The 20,689-nt window shown below is 36.2% G+C and overlaps 1 protein-coding gene across 1 annotated transcript in view; it reads right to left on the reverse strand.

The window, feature by feature from the left end:
- Positions 1-1,457: 1,457 nt before the first annotated feature.
- SGCZ (sarcoglycan zeta) overlaps positions 1,458-20,689 on the reverse strand; it is a 929,817-nt gene continuing 910,585 nt past the window's right edge. Inside the window, exon 8 of the mRNA XM_082375047.1 lies at positions 1,458-16,804. Coding sequence (XP_082231173.1) covers positions 16,610-16,804 — 195 coding nt within the window. The 3' untranslated portion in view covers positions 1,458-16,609. The remainder of the gene's footprint in view (positions 16,805-20,689) is intronic.

Here is a 20,689-nt window from a genome sequence, read left to right on the forward strand (position 1 = left end):
CAACATACAATTATGAGTAGTATGCATATGTAGGTGACTATATGCATAACATTTCAATGCATATAGAGATACTGGAAAAGACTGGTTAAAATATTAACAGTGTATCTCTAGGTGGTGGGATTTTAGGAGGGTTCTTTTTCTTGCATTTTTTAACATATTCTTGAATTTTCTAAATAAAAATCTCAAGAAATATAGGCTATGAATTAAAAAACAAACAAGCAAGCAGACAGAAGACAAATAAGAAAAATAAACCCAATTTTTTTTTTGTAGAGGCCAAGATGATGTAGGAGAGGGACCCAGAGCTCACCTCCTCTCAGGAGCACACCAAAATCACAACTATCCTCAGAACAACCATCAAAAAACCCCCTGGAACCTACCAGAAAAGCTCTCCTACCACTAAAGACAGGAACCACAGGAGGAACCACAAGGAGATGCGGGTCGGAGGGGCAGACGCGCGGTGTAATCAAATCCCATACCGACTGGTGGGCGACCCACAAACTGGAGAGAATTACCCCCTCCAGAGGTTCTGCCACAGGAGTGAGAGTTCGGGGCCCCACGTCAGGCTCCCCAGCCCGGGGTCCCGGCACCAGGAGGACGAGCCCCCAGAGCGTCTGCCTTTGAAGGCCAGCCGGGCTTTATCGCAGGAGCCCCACAAGACTGAGGAAAATAGAGGCTTCACTCTTAACGGGAGCACACGAAATCTCAAGCACAAGCAATAATTTGACAGGCGCCTGGGCCAGGCCTACCTGCTGGCCTCAGAGAGTCTCCCGGAGAGGTGGCGGCAGAGGGCGGCTGTGGTGGCCTCTGGGGAGACGGACGCTGGCGGCAGCCGCTCCCGGGAGCTCCTCCTGCCGAGGACGCCGAGGACGCCGAGGACGCCGAGGACGCCGAGGACGCCGAGGACGCCGGTGCCGGCGCATGCCCGGGGCCCTCCCCCCAGCTCCCGAGACTCCTCGGGCCACGCAGCTGACTGGGCCCATCAGCAGACAGGCTGCTTGAAGACTGACGGACCCACAGCTGCCTCTGGTCAGGCCCCTAAACACGGCCCAGCCCACCGGAGGGCCGGGACCCGGTTCCACCACCAGCGGACAGGCCCCGGCCCCTCCCCCCAGGAAGCCTCGCCCGCCAGGAGACAGACGCCGGAAGCGAGAGAGCGCTGAGCCTCAGCGCAGGCCAGGCCCTGCCGGAACCAGCTGGCCTCGCCCCGCCCACTAGCAGGCCCGCACTACCTTCCCGACACCATGGACCCCATACCCAACTGGGTCAGGAACCGGCCTCCCCCTCAGTGATCTGAAACGGGCGCTCGCATCCCTGGCTCTGTAGCCGGACTCCAGGAACCAGCTCTGCCGGCCAGTAGTCCGGCACTAACGCCAGCATCTGGCTTCACCGGCTAGGGGGTGGGCAACAGCCCCAGAGTCTTTGGGACGCTGACTCCAGCCACCAGTGAGCCAGCGCGAACCAGGGGCCCCGAGGATTCCACAACCAGCCGCCTGGTGACCAGGCCTCGCTGAACAGCAGCCGGCAGCATCCGCAGGGGCAGGGCCTGGCAGCCCCCCGGACTACCGGCCGACCAAGCCTACCAGACCGCCCACATAGTCAGCCCACCACAACAGAAGGACCCACGCAGCCCTCTTAGGGGGAACCCCTGGAGCGTATAGCTTGGGTGACGAGAGGGGAGTGCACTGCTGGGACATCTAGGATGCCTCCTACAGAAGGCCACTTCTCCAACGTGGAGAGAACATAACTAACCTACCACATGCATACAAATACAAATAGCAGCTTAGAAAAATAAACCCAGAGTCCACTTTAGTCCACAGTGGAACTTATTAAAGGATATTCAATAGCACTCAGCTTCAGAGTGAAGACTTGACCACCACTGATCCCAGGTAAAGACAAGAAATTGCATTGATGACACTGGGCACAGGATGTCATGACTTCTGTCAGAGAATGGGTGCCTTCAGTACTGCACTTGCCTGAAAATGGATTTCACGTGGAAGCAAGCTTGCAAAGCAGTTTTGCATGGGTGTGTTTGATCCACGATATCTATGTCACATGCTCACACCCTAGCTTTTAGGTCTCCACTTTCAGTGAGCAGGACTTATAAGGTAGACAGGTTCCCCAAATAGAAAGAGTATTTAAAAGGCGCTTAGTAGGCAGAAAACATAACAAATGACCATTACCATGTGTTCTCTCAATATAGATAGAAAATAATTAAGTAATAATCTTTAATTAGAAAAGATAAAAGTTATTAATGCTCATTTCTAGACTTCTAACCTCCTTCTCGCAAACCTGTTGTTTCTGTTTCCAAAGTGGTTTTTTAGACAACTTTGAAATATGATTAACTAGTCAAACCAGCTTGTGTTTACAGTTCTGCTTCTTGGTCTCAGGTTCATTTTTCCTTATTTGTAAAATGGGAGCAATAATATCCATTTTGAGGTGTCGTTGTTTGTATTCTAGAAAATGGTTATGGAATGGCTGACTCGTAGTAGTCATTGGATAAGAAGTAATTGAGTATCATTAATATTACTTTATCATTATTGTCATTGCTCTATTCATAAGAGTAGGGCAGGCGTGACAGTTTTTCAGGTTGATTCTCTCTCCTAAGAGTATTGGTCATTATGCCACCTCTGTACATGTTTAATGCAGAGAAAGAGTGTTGACCCTTTTCCTACAGATAACTAAATAGGTTTTCCTGTCCTTCAGACCCTGTGCATATACAGTACATACTTATGTTCTCATGAGGCACTGTTGTTCAGCTTCTTGAGAACTCTGTCAAATGTACACATTTTCCCCATCATTGGTTATTCTGCTTTCTGTTCATGTTACATTTATTTGTAGTTATCCTTGCAATATTGTTCTTTTCCCTAAACAATATCTGTAAATTGAACTAAGTTGCACTGAAAGATTCTGTATTTTATGGATAGTTTTTTACAAAGATGATAGGCTACTTTTGCATATCTTTGACTCTAGTGGAAACATTTTTGACATCAGATAGTCTTTGGTTTTTTGTCCTATTGAAATATTTCCTGTAGTAATCAGTAGTAAAATAATCTGGCCCTGACTGTGTTGAAGGACATTGATGTCTCTAACTTTAAATCAATCCACAATCTATTTCTGACTTGGAACTATTTGTAATATGTATTTTTTAACTCTTTCTCATATATATTGCTCTATTTTCCTGCCAATATATATGCTCATACCTTCACATATATTGAATATGTTTCTTAGCTCTTTCCTGTATTCTTGGATTGATGTTTCCTCCTTTTTAAATGTAATTTGAAGTAGTATATATTTATAACAGTTTATGATTCCAAAAGGGAGGAATGAGAAAATTATTTAATATGTATATTTTATGAGAGTGCTGGGCTTCTCATAGTCTGGAAATGTGCTTTTGTTATTCTGCATCTTTTGCTTGAAATAGTACTTCTTGGATGTCATCATAATAATGTAAATGAATTGTTTTTTAAAATACTGGGAAGTTTTTTAAAAACTAAAAATGTTATTGGTATCCTTTTGCAAGGGCATCAGGCATTCTAATTCATTAGGTACAGTCTAGAAGTAATAAGATTATATTATTAATGCTTACAAATAATGTAAAAAGAAGACAGAGATTTGAATCAATGAATAAGAGATTATCTGACTACTGGCTCTCCTTATCGTCAAAGCTGGGTTTATCCTCATTTACCTCTTCACAAGAGAATATTTTAATCAAAGACCATAGATTTTTATTCTCATAAATCTTTAACAAAAGTCTTTTAAGATCTAAATTTAAAAAATAAAGTAAAAGGTGCTCTGGGAACAAATAATTTTTAAATATACTGTCTAAGGAAAGTATTATGAAATAACTATGGGATTATAGCATTGCTAGCTCTATATGTTATTACTAAATATAAAAATGTCACACTTCTCCAAATTCACAAAATCTTGGCCTTAGTCAAGATGCAATCCGAACTCTTGTTAAAGGGGAAATGATCCAGGTCTAAGACAAGTTTTATGAAATATATAAATATGCTTGCCATCAATAGGCAGGCATAGAAGCCTTCTGACTATCCAAAGGCAGAGACATGAGAAGATCAGAATTCAAACTGGCAGGGTAAATAAAACACATGAAAAATTCTTACAATAAATTAGAAGGTTTTAATTTAAAAAATAGTAAGCTACCTGCATGTGCTAAGGACATGTGGCTGGAGAGTATTTCTTTGTACAGTAATGTGGTGACTTATGTAAGTGAAATCTCAATTAACTGTATGGTTCACTGCCGAAAAACCTAGAGCAGCTTTTCCCAAGATATGCTTCAGTATGACATTTTCTGTCAAAACAGAGTTCTTTGGTTAAATAACTGAGAGGCATTGCAAAATGTATCACCATCTTGAAGTTATTAAATACTAATGTTTATATATAGTTATTAAAGGCTTTTAACAAGTAAAGAGATATGTATGATTTTACTTGTCCGGTCTTTCCAATGATTTTTGTTGTTAGCGCTGTGCATTTTGTTTGTTTCATTTTGGTTTTTTGTCCATATGACTTTTTTTTTTCACATTCTTGTTTATATTTTGTGGAAATGGAGTGCAACGAAACAAACATTTGGAAACACTGATTCAACGTAATACATGTAAGTCTGCATTAAGAGATTTATAACCCACTCCTCTTAGAGTTAAATATTGCCTTCTTTCATAGGCTGCGGTTTCACAGGAAAAATAATTGAAGAAAGTGCGTATTTGCAGAACATCTTCACTTATGAAAAATAAAAGGCATAATTATCAAAGAAGAAATAAAGGACCAGTCTGTATTTTGAGTGACTATTTCAATCTGGCATTCACTTTGGTAGATGTTTTAATTCTTTATAATATAATTTATTTACTACTATTTTCCCAGGGAATTTTTTTCTTCCTAAAATAAATGATGTTATTACATGGCAAAGCCTTCCACGTGATATGAGAGACAAAGTTATCACATTTGACTATAATTTTTACTAAATATTTTTATTTACATTTATTTGAAAAATCCAATGTAACGTACATTTTAAAATTTTACAATATATTACATGTATATTTTTTCTAATAATCCCAATAAAAACATATTTCTAAAAGTATATAGTATACTATTTAGAGATTTTATTGGAATGTAAATATTTTATTATAACAATAACTAAAGTGATATTTTAAAATTAAACTGTACAATATTATACTTTTGGAAGAAGTGCTTATACACCTTAAAATTATATAGGGACATTAGCTCTACAGATATAAATTATATTGTCCCAGAAAGTAGAGTTATGAGGCCAAAATTTATTTTTTACTTGTTGTAAAAAATACATAGCGGTTATTGTTTTTGTATTTAGGTATAATATTGTCATTTTCTTAAAAAACATAAATTGTACTCTATATGTGGAAAAATTAAAAATTTATCATGCTTTAAAAATACGTAAGGTTTTGAAACAAGAAGTTAAAAAAAATAACCAAGAGAAAAAAAGTGGTATGTTTCCAGCACACTCTTAAGATAGGCAATGTGTTTTTCTGCAAACAAAATTTCTAATCGTGAATAAACATGGACCTTCCAAAGAAAGTCCTTGTGAAGAATTAGCACACTGCTCCTACATTTCCCAAAGGAAACTAAGGGTGTATGTGTTAGGTAATATAAATATTGGGTAAGCATAATTGTATTCTGAAGAGTTTCCTATACCTTTTGAATAATCACAAAGTCATTTCTGTTGAAAAGCCATATACTTGAGTTCAAGTAGCCCATTTTTCAGATAAAAATACAGCATGTCTCTATTAGTGCAGGATGAATATAAGATGCAACTAATCTAATTTTCTATACTTAAGCAATTAAGGGAATTCTATTTAAATGTTATTCCAATAACTATTTTATGGTAGGGCAATTCAATCTTTTCTTTTGGAAAGTAGCTTTATTTTGTTGTAGTCCTTAGATTTTTCAAATAGGAAATTTGGGTATTTGAGGTTAAGACCATTTTGTTGGATTCTCTGGGTAATGAAAAGTGTCCCAATTATATTTTAATCTATTAGATAAATGTAATTGGGAGAAGTTCAGAGAATTAAATTAAAACTTTAAAGTACCAGATTATTATTACTTAGATACATCTTCAGAACATGATAATCAGAAAAATGCAACTTATTCAAACAGTGAATAATTAATGCTTTCAGCCATGTACTTTTCCTTCTGTTTATTGATTTTTGAAATGATTCATCTTTTCTGAGGTCACGAAAAACCAGGCTAATCCAGACACTATGGACTGAGAAACCAAGCCTGTAGAAACTGCAACACTTGGAAGGATATCATTTGCCTTTTATTTTGTCAATATATGTTATTGAATTTGTTGAAGCCACCATAGAGAAGATCATATTTGCAAATAATGGCTTTGAGCTCAAAGCAAATTATGCATTTTAATGAGAGTAATTGCCTTTAATCTTTGACTATTTTTTGGTTATTCATTTCCCTTTAATTTTCAAAATGTAATATAGTTCCTATAATTCATTCCCATATTTGAACACTGTGTTTTATGGACAATGACCGAACATTGTTATTCGGTAAATAGGCATTTGAATTCCCTTTGACTATCCATTTGCACAGCATTACAGAATGTAGAGAGCTGGTAGGTAAGACAAAAGCTAAAATCATTTCCTGACAATTCAGATCAAGTCTTGCTGTTACACAAAATGGATTAAAATATATTTCCCTACCATAGCAGAACAATTTAACACAACATTGCAGATATAATGTCAATTTTCTTTGACACTTTCAGCACATCTTAAATTTGAAAATAAGTGGCTAAACTACACTAAAAAATACTATACATTTTAGACAAAGTAGCCACCATGTTAAAATATTCCTCTAATTTATCTTGCATATAGTTGTTAAGAGTTTATGCCAGGAAAAATTTTAACAGTTTTTGCATTTACCACATTATCATATTAATCCAACTAGATCAATCTTACTTCAACTCTGGAAATATGTAAAGTAGAGAACTATCCTATATAAGTATTTGCAAACTGCAGAATAAAACTTTGATTATAAATAACACAGAACAAAAACAAATAGAGAAAGCTGAGGCAGAATAACTTCGATTAGTTTTATTTCCACTTCCTGATCTTTGGTAAGATAAATGATCTTTTGACCTTCATAATCATGATCTGAATATGGACAGGAGATTATTCTGGGCCACTCTTAAAGAAATAACTTAAAATAAGTTATCAAATGACACTTACCACTTCTTAGAAGAAATATATATATATTTTTAGGAGTCTAGAGGATATTTGCGTTATTCAGTTGTACACATTCAGGGGGTGGTGAAAATATGGTAGGTCAATTTTCTTTAAAGCAGTGTGGTAAGTTGATGAATCAGTCAGAGCCTGGAAATATATTTTTCATGTCATCATTGACAATAGTTGTAGCTTCAAACTGAATCTAATTCATCCTTGAAAACCAGAGAGTTATTGCAATGAAAATGGTGGTTACCTACAAATTGATAATATTAAATACTGGCCCTCTGATTCAATTGTTTTTCTCTGTTTTAATTGTTCCAATTAATAAGTATTTACCACCATGAATTTTTCCATGGTAACCATGCTAAGATAACCATCCAACATAATAACAAGCTGTATTCAGGGAGATGAACTGGTCTGTGTACTCTTTTAAAAAAACCATAAAATCTAAAGTTTCTGAATTGAACAATTATCTGGTCTAAATGTCTTTATATAATTTGTTAAATATTTTGCAAGTTAAATATTGGAGCTTTCAAATACCATACCATTTTTAGATCAATCAATATGGTTGGCCATAAAGATTTATTAGACTGTACTCTGGGGTCACCTTAACAATACAAAACTTTAGGATGCCCAATTTTAAAAGAATAAAGTACCCCAAACCCTACCCCACTTATATGATTCCACTTTCCCTTAGGGGCACATGACCAAGGTATAAGTTCATAATTTATCATGTTCAATGACAAATATTTTAAAAATGCCTTCAGAGAAATTCAAGATACTAAGATTGATAATTTACTATTCAATCATTATAGCATTGCAGGGATAGAAAGAATCTTGTCAAACCATAAGGAGAATCTTGCAACTCCCTGTTAGAACTACCCCTAAAATATCCCAGAATAATGTAGGAATACCTGACTCAACAGATTCATCCGAGAGAGAGACAAAACTGCCTTAGCTTGGGATATGTTTTGTGATAATACTCAGGTCAATTTTACTAACTTATTCTAACAGACCCATCAAAAGGAAAAGCAACTAATAAGTCATTCAACATAACATAAGCAAAACTGAGGGTCTTAAGCATTTTGCATGGGTTAGATTCCAAAAGTAGACTCTGAGTCTACCAGAATCCTTCTGGTAGAATGTGATTGCACAATGAATTAGCGGTCTTTTTTCTCCCCCCAGGACATCAAAGCTCATATTTTTTATCATTAGAATTCCGTTCTGAGATTTATTTTGGTGGGGAGAGGCATTCCATAGTACAAAACTTTTTGTCGATGCTGAGTAATGTATCATGCTCACACTGAAGCAAGCATAATTTCCCACATGCAGCCAGGAGATAAAATCAACAGGGATAATGGTCTGTGTTAGAAGAGAGTATGTCCAAAGCCAAAACATGAAATCTCACAAGAGATTGTGATGAAAACTGTGATATCAGGTTATAACTTGGATTCCAGCTGTAGATTTTAAAACTGTAGTGTACATTTATTCTTGCTTTGTATTTTACCAGTAAAACATTGTTTATGTTATCGAAATCTAATAAATTTTCTCAGTCTCTGTTCTCATGACTATTTTCCAAATTGGCATCCTGGTATTTAAGTGGTTGGGTTGGCATATAGCCTACTGCACAACACCCGGAAAATGTAATAACAAAAGCCTTTGTGACTTGAAATTATAAGGTTCTCCTTCTTCTTAAACTGCTTACCATAATGAGTGAGACTCACCCTATCAATATCTCATTGCTTATTTTCTTCATAGAACTTCTCATATTACCACATTATCTTGTTTATTAATTTTTCTGCATTCCCTTACCAGCCCCAAAACTCCACAAGAGTCATGGAGTTCTCTATCTGTTTGCTAAACCACTGTTTGTTTACCAGTGTCTAGAATAGTAGAATAGTGCCTGACATGGAGATACTTGTTACCATTTAGTAAATAAATGAGCAAATGCATGCACTAAAAACTAAAACGCAAAAAAGTACAACAGGTGATTTACTTAACCACTCCTAAAGACAGCTTTCATGTTTATAAAACTGGGATTACTTAAATTTAATACAAAAATATATGAGATTATAATTAAAGGAGTAACATAAATTGTCTTAATTCAGTGTAAAATAAAGAATATATGCTTAACCAATGTTGGTTCATGTACTTCTCTCTTTGAACAGTTGATTATCAAGTAAAATTGTTATCTGGAGCTCAGATAACTCCCATAACCCAGGTAATTCCGTTGCATGCTCTGAATTATGTAATGGACCGTAATGTATCAAGGGCTTGACAACACCTCACCTCTGTTCCTTGTTTATTTCACTTCAGTACATTGCTCTATATGTTATACTTCCACATTGGCGTAAAAGTAAATTCTATATAGCACAGACTTAAACATGAATATTTTAAAGGATATTAAGATAACATTGATGCATTTAAAAATATTTTGAATTTAACCCCCTTAGTTTACATTTTGGGAAAGCGAGGCCCTGTATTGAGTTGAAAGACCTTGAGACCACCTCACCGCTAAAATAGAGCAGAGGTAGTGCAATTAATCAATCACTCCAGAACTTTTGACATGATAGACCACAATGCCACACCTTCCTGGAGAGCTTGAACTTAGTTCTAGACTCATTCTCAATGAAATGTTGCATGGTGATAGCTCTTGTCTCTAAAATTTTTCATGTGACACAAAAAAGAAGGTAAACTTCTGCTTGGTAACTAACAAGAAGCAACAGCAACAATTTCAGTTTATACAAGTTGTCTTCAGTAGCTGTTCCTTTAGCAATATGCCATTGTTCTGAAAACACTAGTATAATATTGCATTGGAATTATCGGGCTTAATATCCATTGCCGATCTCCACTCTCCAATACCCCACTTAATGGAGAAAAGAGTTTACCGGACACCAGGCACTACTTTGGTTGGTAAATGGCGTGAAGGATCTGCTGGAAATAAGTTTGCGAGTGTCTGGTTGCTTACTAGAACCATCCAGAACTTTGTTGTAGATTAAATAAAGCTATAAAATGTATATATGATTCCCCAAAGTGAAAGCACTCATTTATTTTCTATTTAGATTTAACATTTAAAAACTTTTATAAGGAGTGTAAATGATTCTGGTTTTGTTTATTTCTAATATCCAAACTAGTGTATAGAGATATTTGGACAGCAAAGAAAAAAAAAAAGTAATAGTGAATTAAAAAAAAAACAAACAAACTTTCAATGGCTCCTGTTGCTTTTTTGGAACCTAAGAGGAATACTGTCACTCTCAAAGCTTGTAAGGTATTGCACTGGGAATTACATCTCTAAAAGGTAATAAAGTCCATGTTATTGTCTTGATGTGTGTTCTTGATATTTTGAGTGTAACAAGGAAGTGAAGAAATTCAGCATCAGATAAGTAAATGACAATTAGTACGCGCGTATGTTCAACGCTGCACATGCGTATTTGTGGGTGATGCTAGGTATCATGTAGGCTGTGTGTTTGAGCAAAGAGCAGTTTGTCTAGTCTTATCCTCAAAATAAAATCATTGAGGTTTCAGAATGGATAAACTATTAGCTAGTCATCTTGTAAAATGTAGTGACCATGACTTTTAAATCAATTTGAATTCTTTAGTTTCATTGGTCATATATTTAAGAGGAAAAATATGTTCAGCTTTCATAAGAGAAGCATCTCTAGCAAGTATAAATATATAGATTAAACTAAATTTTAAAAAATGTTTTAATGGAGTTGAAAAATATTTTAATGGAGTTGATATTTAAAATGCATAATCGAAAAAGGTCTCTGTGCAATACTAATACTCATATCCCTCTTCTTTGAATTTTTTCTCAATAAAATAAATGAAATGATAGCATATGAGTTCTGATCCTCTTTGTTTTGACTATCATATTTAATCATGGTTACACAGTAGCACCAAAATTAGGACAAAATACAAGAATTACAGGAGAGATCTTAAATTATATGAGCTCATTGCATGCTTCAAAGTTCTCATTTTCTGAGAAAAAAAAAGTTTCCAACTGCCAAACTTTGCTGCATTTTCTCCCAAAAGAAATATAACCCAATCCACCCCAAACTAAACAAAAGATACAATAGACTGAGTTTTGAATAGATATGTTATCTACAATTTATGGGATAGTCCATTAAAATAGAAAAAGATTGATTTTACATAAAGCGAGATAGAGTACAAAAGCACAGCTTTTGTAATTTTGGTAATATTGCAATTTTACAAACATATTGCATAGTATGTGTAAGAAAATAGTTCCATTTTTCATATTTCTCTATATACAAGAAAACATTTACATGAAAATTACAAAACAAAATATATGAGTAGTGGACCTGGTTTAAAGAACTGTATAAATAACGAGACACTCAAACTTGAAATTACATATTTCCATTGTTAGTAAATGTCCTTGCACATCTTTAACCCTGTTTGGCTTTTATTTATAAATATTCAAACAAATGAGATATTAAGACTGCAAAAATCAAAAGAATCACAGCTCATTATACCTCATTTCCTTTAATGTTTTTCATTGACTTTCTCAAAGAATGGAATCGCTTCAATCAACACTTAAAAAAATAGCCCTCTGGTTCTGAAAGAATTTCAAATTATATTTTCCAAAGAATTTTTAGCAAGCAATGAAAGTTTAAACTCAGCTGAGTAAATCCATCCTGGGCCCATTTTAGGATATAGTCTTTATATACTGGCTTTATGAATATCAAGGTGTTTATTATGCATGTATAAAAGGTACGTGGATTACACTAACACATTCCTCCTTTTAAAGCAAAAGCATTAATCAATGATCCATAGCTCAGAATCCTGCAAAGGAGGATGTTTACTACCTCATGTTGTAATTATAAGCCCTCCTATTCGTTTGAATAAATTAGTAGAAGCAGCAGTGTTGTAGGGTTAAATAAAATAGAAATCCCAGTCTTTGGTCTTTGACATTTAAACAACTAATGAACTGCAGTATAAAACAATATGACTAACAGTGTTCAATGAGGTCATTCATTAGTTTATGATTGTTTTAAAAGAATTAAAATGCAATATTATTTTACTTTGTGATCATAACATTTTGCAATATTCATTACTATAATATACTAGTACACAGAGGAAAATCATTTCTCCAAGTATCTTTAAATAGGGTCACATGAGCAATTCTAATTAGACCAAAGCTACTGGAAGAATAAGGTGACAAGACCTCACTTATAAGAGACTCAAATGTGAGTTTGGTTTTGATGGCTATATAGAGAATTTGGCCATTAAATATCTTCAACTATTTTAATAATTTAATATTATGATATTGATATTACCTGCTATAAAATACAGCACTTAAATGCCTTAAACACTCTCAATCCCTCTATCTATTGCTGCCTCATACAGGGATGCCAGGTTTGCAGTGATATAATTCATTAGGAGTTTTACTGTATCAAATGTCAGTTTTATAAAATGAGGCACTGTCCAACTGAGTAATTCAAATGGAAGAATATGTAGGAATTTTGAACGGCATAACAGGTTACAAAGAATTCAGCAACTGACTTTGTGATCAAATTACCATTTCTTCAAAAGACCAATGCTTTTTAGTTTGATGGAGATAAGTAATCATAGAATGATCAACAGAGTATTGATATTTGGTAAATACTTCTATTAATTTCCTAAATAGTCATTTTTAATAAGACCTAAATACATACTTTTTCTCGTTAATGTTAACCATATTACTGAAGCCTGTCAACAAAGCATGGTTTTCTGAAAGGGACGTTGATGTTCAAATGATTAGAGCAAGAAAGGGAGTGTAGAAAAAGAAATAGTGTTTGGCTGCTGGAAAGATCTGCATTTCAACATTTATAAACAACCATGTCTACGTATAGAAAGAGGTCAATAATAACAAGTTCAGAGCAGGCTACTGAACTCAAGATTGCTGAGTCTTTTCTTAAGGGAATCAATGACATTTAGAGATGAAGGTAACCAAAGAAAACTTCTAGTTTGGCGTAACCCTCCCCAAGAGAAGTAAACGATGACCAAGATAATTAAATATATTTCTTAAGGTCACATGAGTAGGTAGAGGAACAGAAACACAACTGGAACTCCTGGCTCCATTTTCAGAGATATGAAGTACTGAAATCTAAGGTTTCCAGGTTAATGTAAAATATGAAGCATAAAATTATCTTAAATTCTTAGATAAATAGTTTTGCACCAGATTATACAGCTTATGGTTCATAATAAAATAAGAGAAAAAAAAAGTAGGACCAAGAAGTACAGAATAGAAATTTTGGAGGAAATTTGGAAGTTTTTTTTTTTTTGGAAGTGTCTTACTGAAATATTCTGAAAGAAAAAAAATAATTTGTCCTTCCTGCTTCTCTCCTTTTGATCTCAAAACATGAGTGCAAATACTTCTCTGTTTGTCCATTTTCAGCTAAGAATTTAAATGCTAGGAATGCTGTCAGTCCCCTTCCTTCTCTCTATCCTTCCTTCCTGCCTGTTTGCCTGCCTTCTTCCCTTCTTCCCTTCCTGCCTTCTCCACTTAAACTGGATACCAAGTTTAGAGTCCATGTAATACATTTGAAAGGAATCACTTTTCTGAGTTTAATTTGGGAAAAATGAAATTTGCATCTAAGTAAACTGCACTATATGTATTTTGTAACACAAAAATGGTACTGGAAAAACAGATAATGAATGTGTTTGGGTAGTCTGCAATTAAGGAAAGAAACTCTGTATCAAGAAAGAATCAAGCCTTCTTTATGAGGAAATTAAGGAACTTTCAGAGCAATCCTCTGTGCCTTTAATAGAAGTCCAAACTCTGAAGCTGAGTTTATACTTAGATTCTAAGGAATCTAAAACAGCCAGTCAAGTAATTTAAACCACCCATTTAGTGTTGAATAGGAAAGCTATCTGTATCACTATGCTATTTTTTTTACCACACTGAGCAGATATTTTTACGTCATCTAGACATAGTCTAAATCTCTTATACATTTCTTTTGAATTGTGTTTATAACATTTCAAAATACACATGAATTCAAAATTTGATAGCCCCTCACTGGAATTGGTTTTAACACTTTTTATCTTTTCTCCTCTCATGACATATAGTTTAAAATTTCGACGGCCCCTTTCACCTTCTATAATATTTGCTCTTGGAATTAGAACATGTTAGAGATGGAAGGAATCTTAAGAGACCATTTGATTCAATGCTTTTGTTGCAAAGTTGAGTAAACTGAAGCCTGGAGATATTCCCAGACTGCCTAAATCAGTTTACTGATTAGTAGAAGACAGAGCTGAGATTAGAAACAGGGCTAATCACTAATCAAAAGAATTGTTCCCATTTGACTAAGAAACTTTCTAATTGTTTTAATTTAGGGATGTTTAGAACTTGGATATGTCTCAAATTAATACATAGCATTTTCCTAAAAGGTCTGTACAGTGATTAGCACCCATAATTTATCATAATTTCTTGTGTTATACTTCGTGTGAGTATTATGCAAAAACCAATGGGAGGATTTCTCATAGTAACTTCTAATGTTTTAGCTTAAATAAACTCCTGTGTTAGGATATGACTTTTTAAGCAATTGCACATCTTAATTTTTACTCCAATATTGACTTAAGGTTTTATGTAATAACCCCCAAACACAAGTTCTATTTTAAGAGTAATAAAAACTGCACTAGCTTTCTGACTTTTCTGCTGAGTATAGAATACATTTAGTGGAATGGAGGTTTTTCAGGTATTCGATGTGTTACATTATCCCAACAAGAGAATTCTGGTCAAACGGTTCACTTTGTTGCTTGCCTTACTCAGATTTCTTACTTTCACTAATCAGATTATTTCTATAAATTCCAGTCTCCCACTTCACCCTGTGCTGCAGAGTCCTGAACTCCAAAGATTCTACAGTCACGGACCTCCAAACTGAAAACTTCCACACACCTGTAATCGTGTGTGCATGGGGGAGAAAAAGATGGACTGACGTGTGAAAATTAAAGACTTACCTTAGAGTAATCAAGTCATCTTCCCAGAACAGGAAATAGCTAATACAATTTTATGTTCTTGGGTTCTATAATGTGCGAGAATTCGAGTTAAGGAGTGTTGTAGTAAACGCGTGGGCAGCATTCTGGAGTTATATATCAGCAGCTAATTTACAAAAAGAAGCCTCGGAGGATGGAAGCAACTATGTTCTCTGATTCGGGGTAGCTTAACAGTCTAACAAAAGTAACCAAATATTAAGAGCTGCAAAGGAATGTGACTAAATTCCTTAAAATATGAATCTAATGGAGTAAACACATTTTCAACACGTTCACTAACATTTGTACATCTTACTGTTTAAGCGGGGATTTTCACTTTAATTTCTACCGTCCTTAAGTCTTAATCTCCAATAAAAAGTACATAGATATAATTCTGTAGATGATATTCCAATGGAAAGTGAATTCATTCTCAGCATTAGGCATCACAGTTTTTATTTAGAGGATGTTTGAATTTTAGCAGTCCGAGTCAAGTATAAAGTGAATGAAGCAAACAAAAATTGTACTCTTAGAACCTAGTTGTAAAGGATATCATGTGAATTAAAAAAAAAAAAAGATCTATGGATTCCACACCATCGGTAGGTCCCTCTCAATCCTACCTTATATTGCAATAAATTAGATGCTTGGTTAAAAGCAAATACGTCACATGCAATAGCCAAGTACATACTATATAAGGTCATTCAGATCTGACAAATGATGGTATAATGGCATTTTGTTAATTCTGTAAAGATTCTATTGCTGAGAGCTTTCAAAATTACCTAATGTACCAAATGCTAGAGTTAGTAGACAAAGAGTAACAACACACTGAATTTAAAGAAACAAACAAAACTCAGGGTGGGATTCTGTCTTGTCTTGTTTTGTTAAAAACCATGTATTGAATTTAATTTTTAGTAAAGCAAGCATTACATAATGCTTTAAAATTTTAAAATTCAGGGATAAAAGTTTACATCCAAAAAGATGAATGGAAAATTGTGCTTTCAGACTGTAGAACTAGTTTTCTTACAGGGTTACCCATTTCATCTTGCCATTGGACACTGGGAATTTCATCTATGTCATGTATGTGTGTGCAGTCCATATCCAGGTCCTGCAAAAATCTAAAACTGTGTGCTTCACTTCACGTAGCAAAGGCACCTATGTTATTCTCCCTTCTGAGCAAAAGTTATGATCCAGTTTTCCTGCTGAAGATGGTTTTTCCACTGTTCTGTCACTCACACGCTCCGTGTCGAGCAGTACAGAAAATCACGAGAGAAGGTGGCACGAATCCCTGCTTACACTGGAAGGAGTTGCTCTGTGGACCATTTGGAGAAGCTCTGGACTGATCACGAGGGAAACGGAGCAGAACCGTGAAGGAGACGGACGGGAACAAAAGGCTATTCTGGTGTGAGGAGAAATCAGTCAGTTCAGCTCCACAAGCAGATGTTGCTACCAGACTGACAAGTCGACCCAGCCCCGGCTGGAGACAGGTACAGTTTGCCGTTGGGGCAGACACACAGTTCATACACTGTCTGCCGAGAGTGGGAGGAGCTGGGTGAAGAAGAGGAAAAAGAGCCGGTCGGCAGGTTTCCCAGCCGGATTGTATCCGCATTCAAAAATATCTAGGGGGAAAGAAATTGCATTTTAATTCCTTTTAGCATCCTATATTCTTAAGAGCTTTACAGCATGGTCTAATAAGAAAGACCATAGGACAAACAATTTTGTTGGTTTAGCTGCCAAACCTTGTTGAACGAACAAATTGCGTGCCTACGGTACAGCCCAAACGCTCCGCGGCTACCTGAGCTTTTGAGACACGGTACATCCTGAGAGAATGCCCTCGAAATGAAAAGCAAGATTGTATAATCTGCTTAAGGGGCCAACCCAGTTATTCAGACACCACAGAAAATGAATGATTTTGACTGTCTTTTAATTTAACTTAAACATGCCAGTCTAAAGAATATACAAAGAAATAAGGATGTTTATGGAGATGCCGTTAGTGAAGTGATGGGCAATTAATTAAAAAAATTCTCTCTGGTTTAATTTTTTTTTAAATACTCATAAAGTCACGTTGACTCCCAATCTACACCAAGTAGATAATATGCACAGTAAATAACAGATAATTATTAGATATAATCAGGTTTGAAGACTCCATGAAATACATTACCTGTACTTAACACCCATGTTGCTAAATCTTCTAACTTGCAAAATTACTTCACTTATTCCAAATCATGGACACAACACTTTCAGGGCCAGAGATCATATGGTTTTGACATGCATGGGGAACGGTCCAAAGAAAGGAAAATTGGATCATGAATTTGAGCAAAGAAACAAACTCTCTCTAGCTATGTCTTGATTCTATTGTTAGGTAGCTAATTACGGCCTAAAGGCATCTCTAAATTGACAGGAGAACCAGAGAATATTCCATTTTCTACACATTTGCTCTCACCCAAGTCCTAATCATTTCTTACTAAGACTCTTGCAATAGCCCCCTAATTGGCCTGCCAGTGGCCACCCTTGTCCTCTTACAGTCTATTGTACATGCTGTTGGAGTGAACTTCTAAGAAATGCAAACCAAATCATGTCCTACCATCGCTCAAGTTTCTCTAACAGCCTGCCATCATGCTTAAAATGAATCTAGATTCCTTTCCACGGCCCACAAGCCCTGTGTGATCTGGCCTTTCTCTCTAACATCACTTCCTATAATTATTCTTGCACGAGCTTTCACATTTTCTCAAACACACCAAAACAACCCTGGCCTCAGGACTTTTTAACTCCTCATTTTCCTAGCCTGAAAAACTTTTCTCCAAATATTTACAAGTGGGGATAGATATTAACAGGGTGGTTAGAGAACAGAGGTAGGAGGGAGATTTCCCGTTTGCTTCTTTTTTTTAAACTTTTAAAAAAAAATTTATTTATTTATTTATTTATTTTTGGCTGTGTTGGGTCTTCGTTTCTGTGCGTGGGCTTTCTCTAGTTGTGGCAAGCGGGGGCCACTCTTCATCGCGGTGCGCGGGCCTCTCACTATCGCGGCCTCTCTTGTTGCGGAGCACAGGCTCCAGACGCGCAGGCTCAGTAGTTGTGGCTCACGGGCCTAGTTGCTCCGCGGCATGTGGGATCTTCCCAGACCAGGGCCCGAACCCGTGTCCCCTGCATTGGCAGGCAGATTCTCAACCACTGTGCCACCAGGGAAGCCCTGTTTGCCTTTTTATGCTTTAAAATTTTTTGAAATATAGGAATCTATGGCACACTAAGAATAAGCCAGAAAAAGAATTCCTATACCATAGACATGTATACTTTAGATTAATTTTAGATGTGAGCATATTTGTCCGGATCTCTACTAAAAGGTCACCCTCTAAAAGAGGACTTTCCTAACCATCCTATTAAAGTAACACAAATCCATTAATCTCTCCTTAACAGCTTTACTTTACTCTGTAGTAACAATCTCTTCTTAACATTATATGGTATATTTGTTCATTTATTATTTCTCTTACTTGCAAGTAATATCTATGAGGGCAGGGCCTGTCATTGGTTCAAGACTATAGAACAGTGCATAGAATTGTGCCAGTACAGGTTGCATGAAGTAATGCTTTTCCTTCACCTTGTACGTGTCTCTCTCCTCTAGGGTACGATTCTCACCCTCCACCAAAGCCCAGTTCATCTGCTTCCTCCTCCACGGACCTTTCCCTAGTGCCCCGAGATGGAAAGATTCTTCTTATTTGGCTCTCCTGTAGCAGTTTATTATTAATATCTTATTTTGCTCATCACTTGGTAGCTTATTTTATAGTCATATTGATATACTACTTTCCCTAATAAACTATGTCCTTCTTGAAGGTAGAATTAAGTCTGAAATTTTTTATAACTTCACAGTGCTTGACCCTGCATGTACAGCTTCCATGTAATACAAATAGTTGTTGAATAAATGGATAGATTATGAAATAAAAATGATTGCATTTACCAACAGTATTCAAAGTTAAGAAAGCATAATTAAAGTTTTTGTTTGTAGGTATCGAATGTTGAAATTTATTACTTCATAATTTCTTCTAGGTTAAGTGATAGGAAAGCAAAGAGAAAGGACTTCTATTTTTTTTAAGATGAATTTTTATTTTTCTGATTCGAAAGTTAAAAGTGCACAAAACTAAGTAAAAAAAAAAATGACAACATATTTTTGGGGTATAAATGCTGGGCCTCATTTCTTCCTGCTCTGTGTTTCCATGATGAGGGACATCAACGAGTGTAATACCAATTGCTGCACCCTGTGGGTTCTTTCACTCACTTCTCCATGGGCAGGAGGCATGATTCCTCTTACTGGTTGAGTTGGACAGAGAAACTGGGTTTGCATGGCATATACCCCTTTCTTCCCTTCTGCTGAGCAGTTGGCATGCCTGCAGAGAGTAGATATTCTCAAGCTTTGCCAATGCCAAACGTATTATACAGACAAGCTCTGGGGCTGTGGGGTTTAGGTCTGCATATGTGGAGGTTAGTTCATGCTGAAAAAGTGTTAGGAGCTGGTGTTTTGTCCAAGAAACCTTGTGATATAGACAATAAAGAATGGAACATGGAAAGCTAAAGAACATGTGGATAAGGAGGCTCATGTAGGATTAATCAAATGACTGTAAGATATTGTCAATGGTTCATTTCTTAGTAAGCACAGAAGCAAGTGTTACTGGCAAGCCCTGGTGGGTTTCAGAGGCTTGCTGACACCAGGCCACATCGCTGGGTTTTATAGTTTGGAACTGATTGCCTTCCCGTTGGTGTAGCCTAACTGAATAAATGTGGAGAGTAGCTGTTTTTATACAGGTAGGACATGCAGGTGGCAGCCTCAGAAAGCAAGCCCAGCTGTGGTGGCCTTATCAATGGAGTTAGCCTTGAATCTTATGGTGTGTGGCCTGCTTCAGTTTAGCTATAGCTGTGCCCTCCAGCTCTCCTATCCATTTACAGGTGACTCTTCATCATATTTGGCTATGTGGCAATACTTAATTCCATCATCTTCTGAGATCCACATTGTAGCTTCACCCATATATGGGAGGTAGATTTTTATTAACAGGTAAATTAAAATGAATGGGGTCTTTAAAAAGAGAAAAAGGGGGTTAATTATATGGGGATGGGTGATAACTAGAACTTTGGTGGTGATCACTTTGTAGTATATACACATGTGAAATTATAATGCTGTACACCTGAAACTTACACAGTGCTATATACCACTTTTACCTCAATAATAATATAAAATTATAAAAGAAATAATAAAGGAACAAAGAAAGGATAAAGAAAAAGAAGGAACATAAATAAAATTCTGAATTTCGTAAGTTAGCCTCACAGATATAACATCCATCCATAGAAGGATGAAAGATTGAATAAATGATGGCTTTACATTTAAAAAATAAAAAGAAAGAAAAAGAAAAGAAAGGGGAGAAAAAATATTTTCTTGGTTTGAGACAGAAAACTAAGTTATGAGATAAAAAGGGGTGTTGCATATTGATTCTTTCCAACCCCACATTGCTCAGCTTTTC

The sequence above is a fragment of the Balaenoptera borealis genome (genome assembly GCF_965194805.1).
Source record: "Balaenoptera borealis genome assembly, chromosome: 21".
NCBI classification, from domain to species: domain Eukaryota; kingdom Metazoa; phylum Chordata; class Mammalia; order Artiodactyla; family Balaenopteridae; genus Balaenoptera; species Balaenoptera borealis.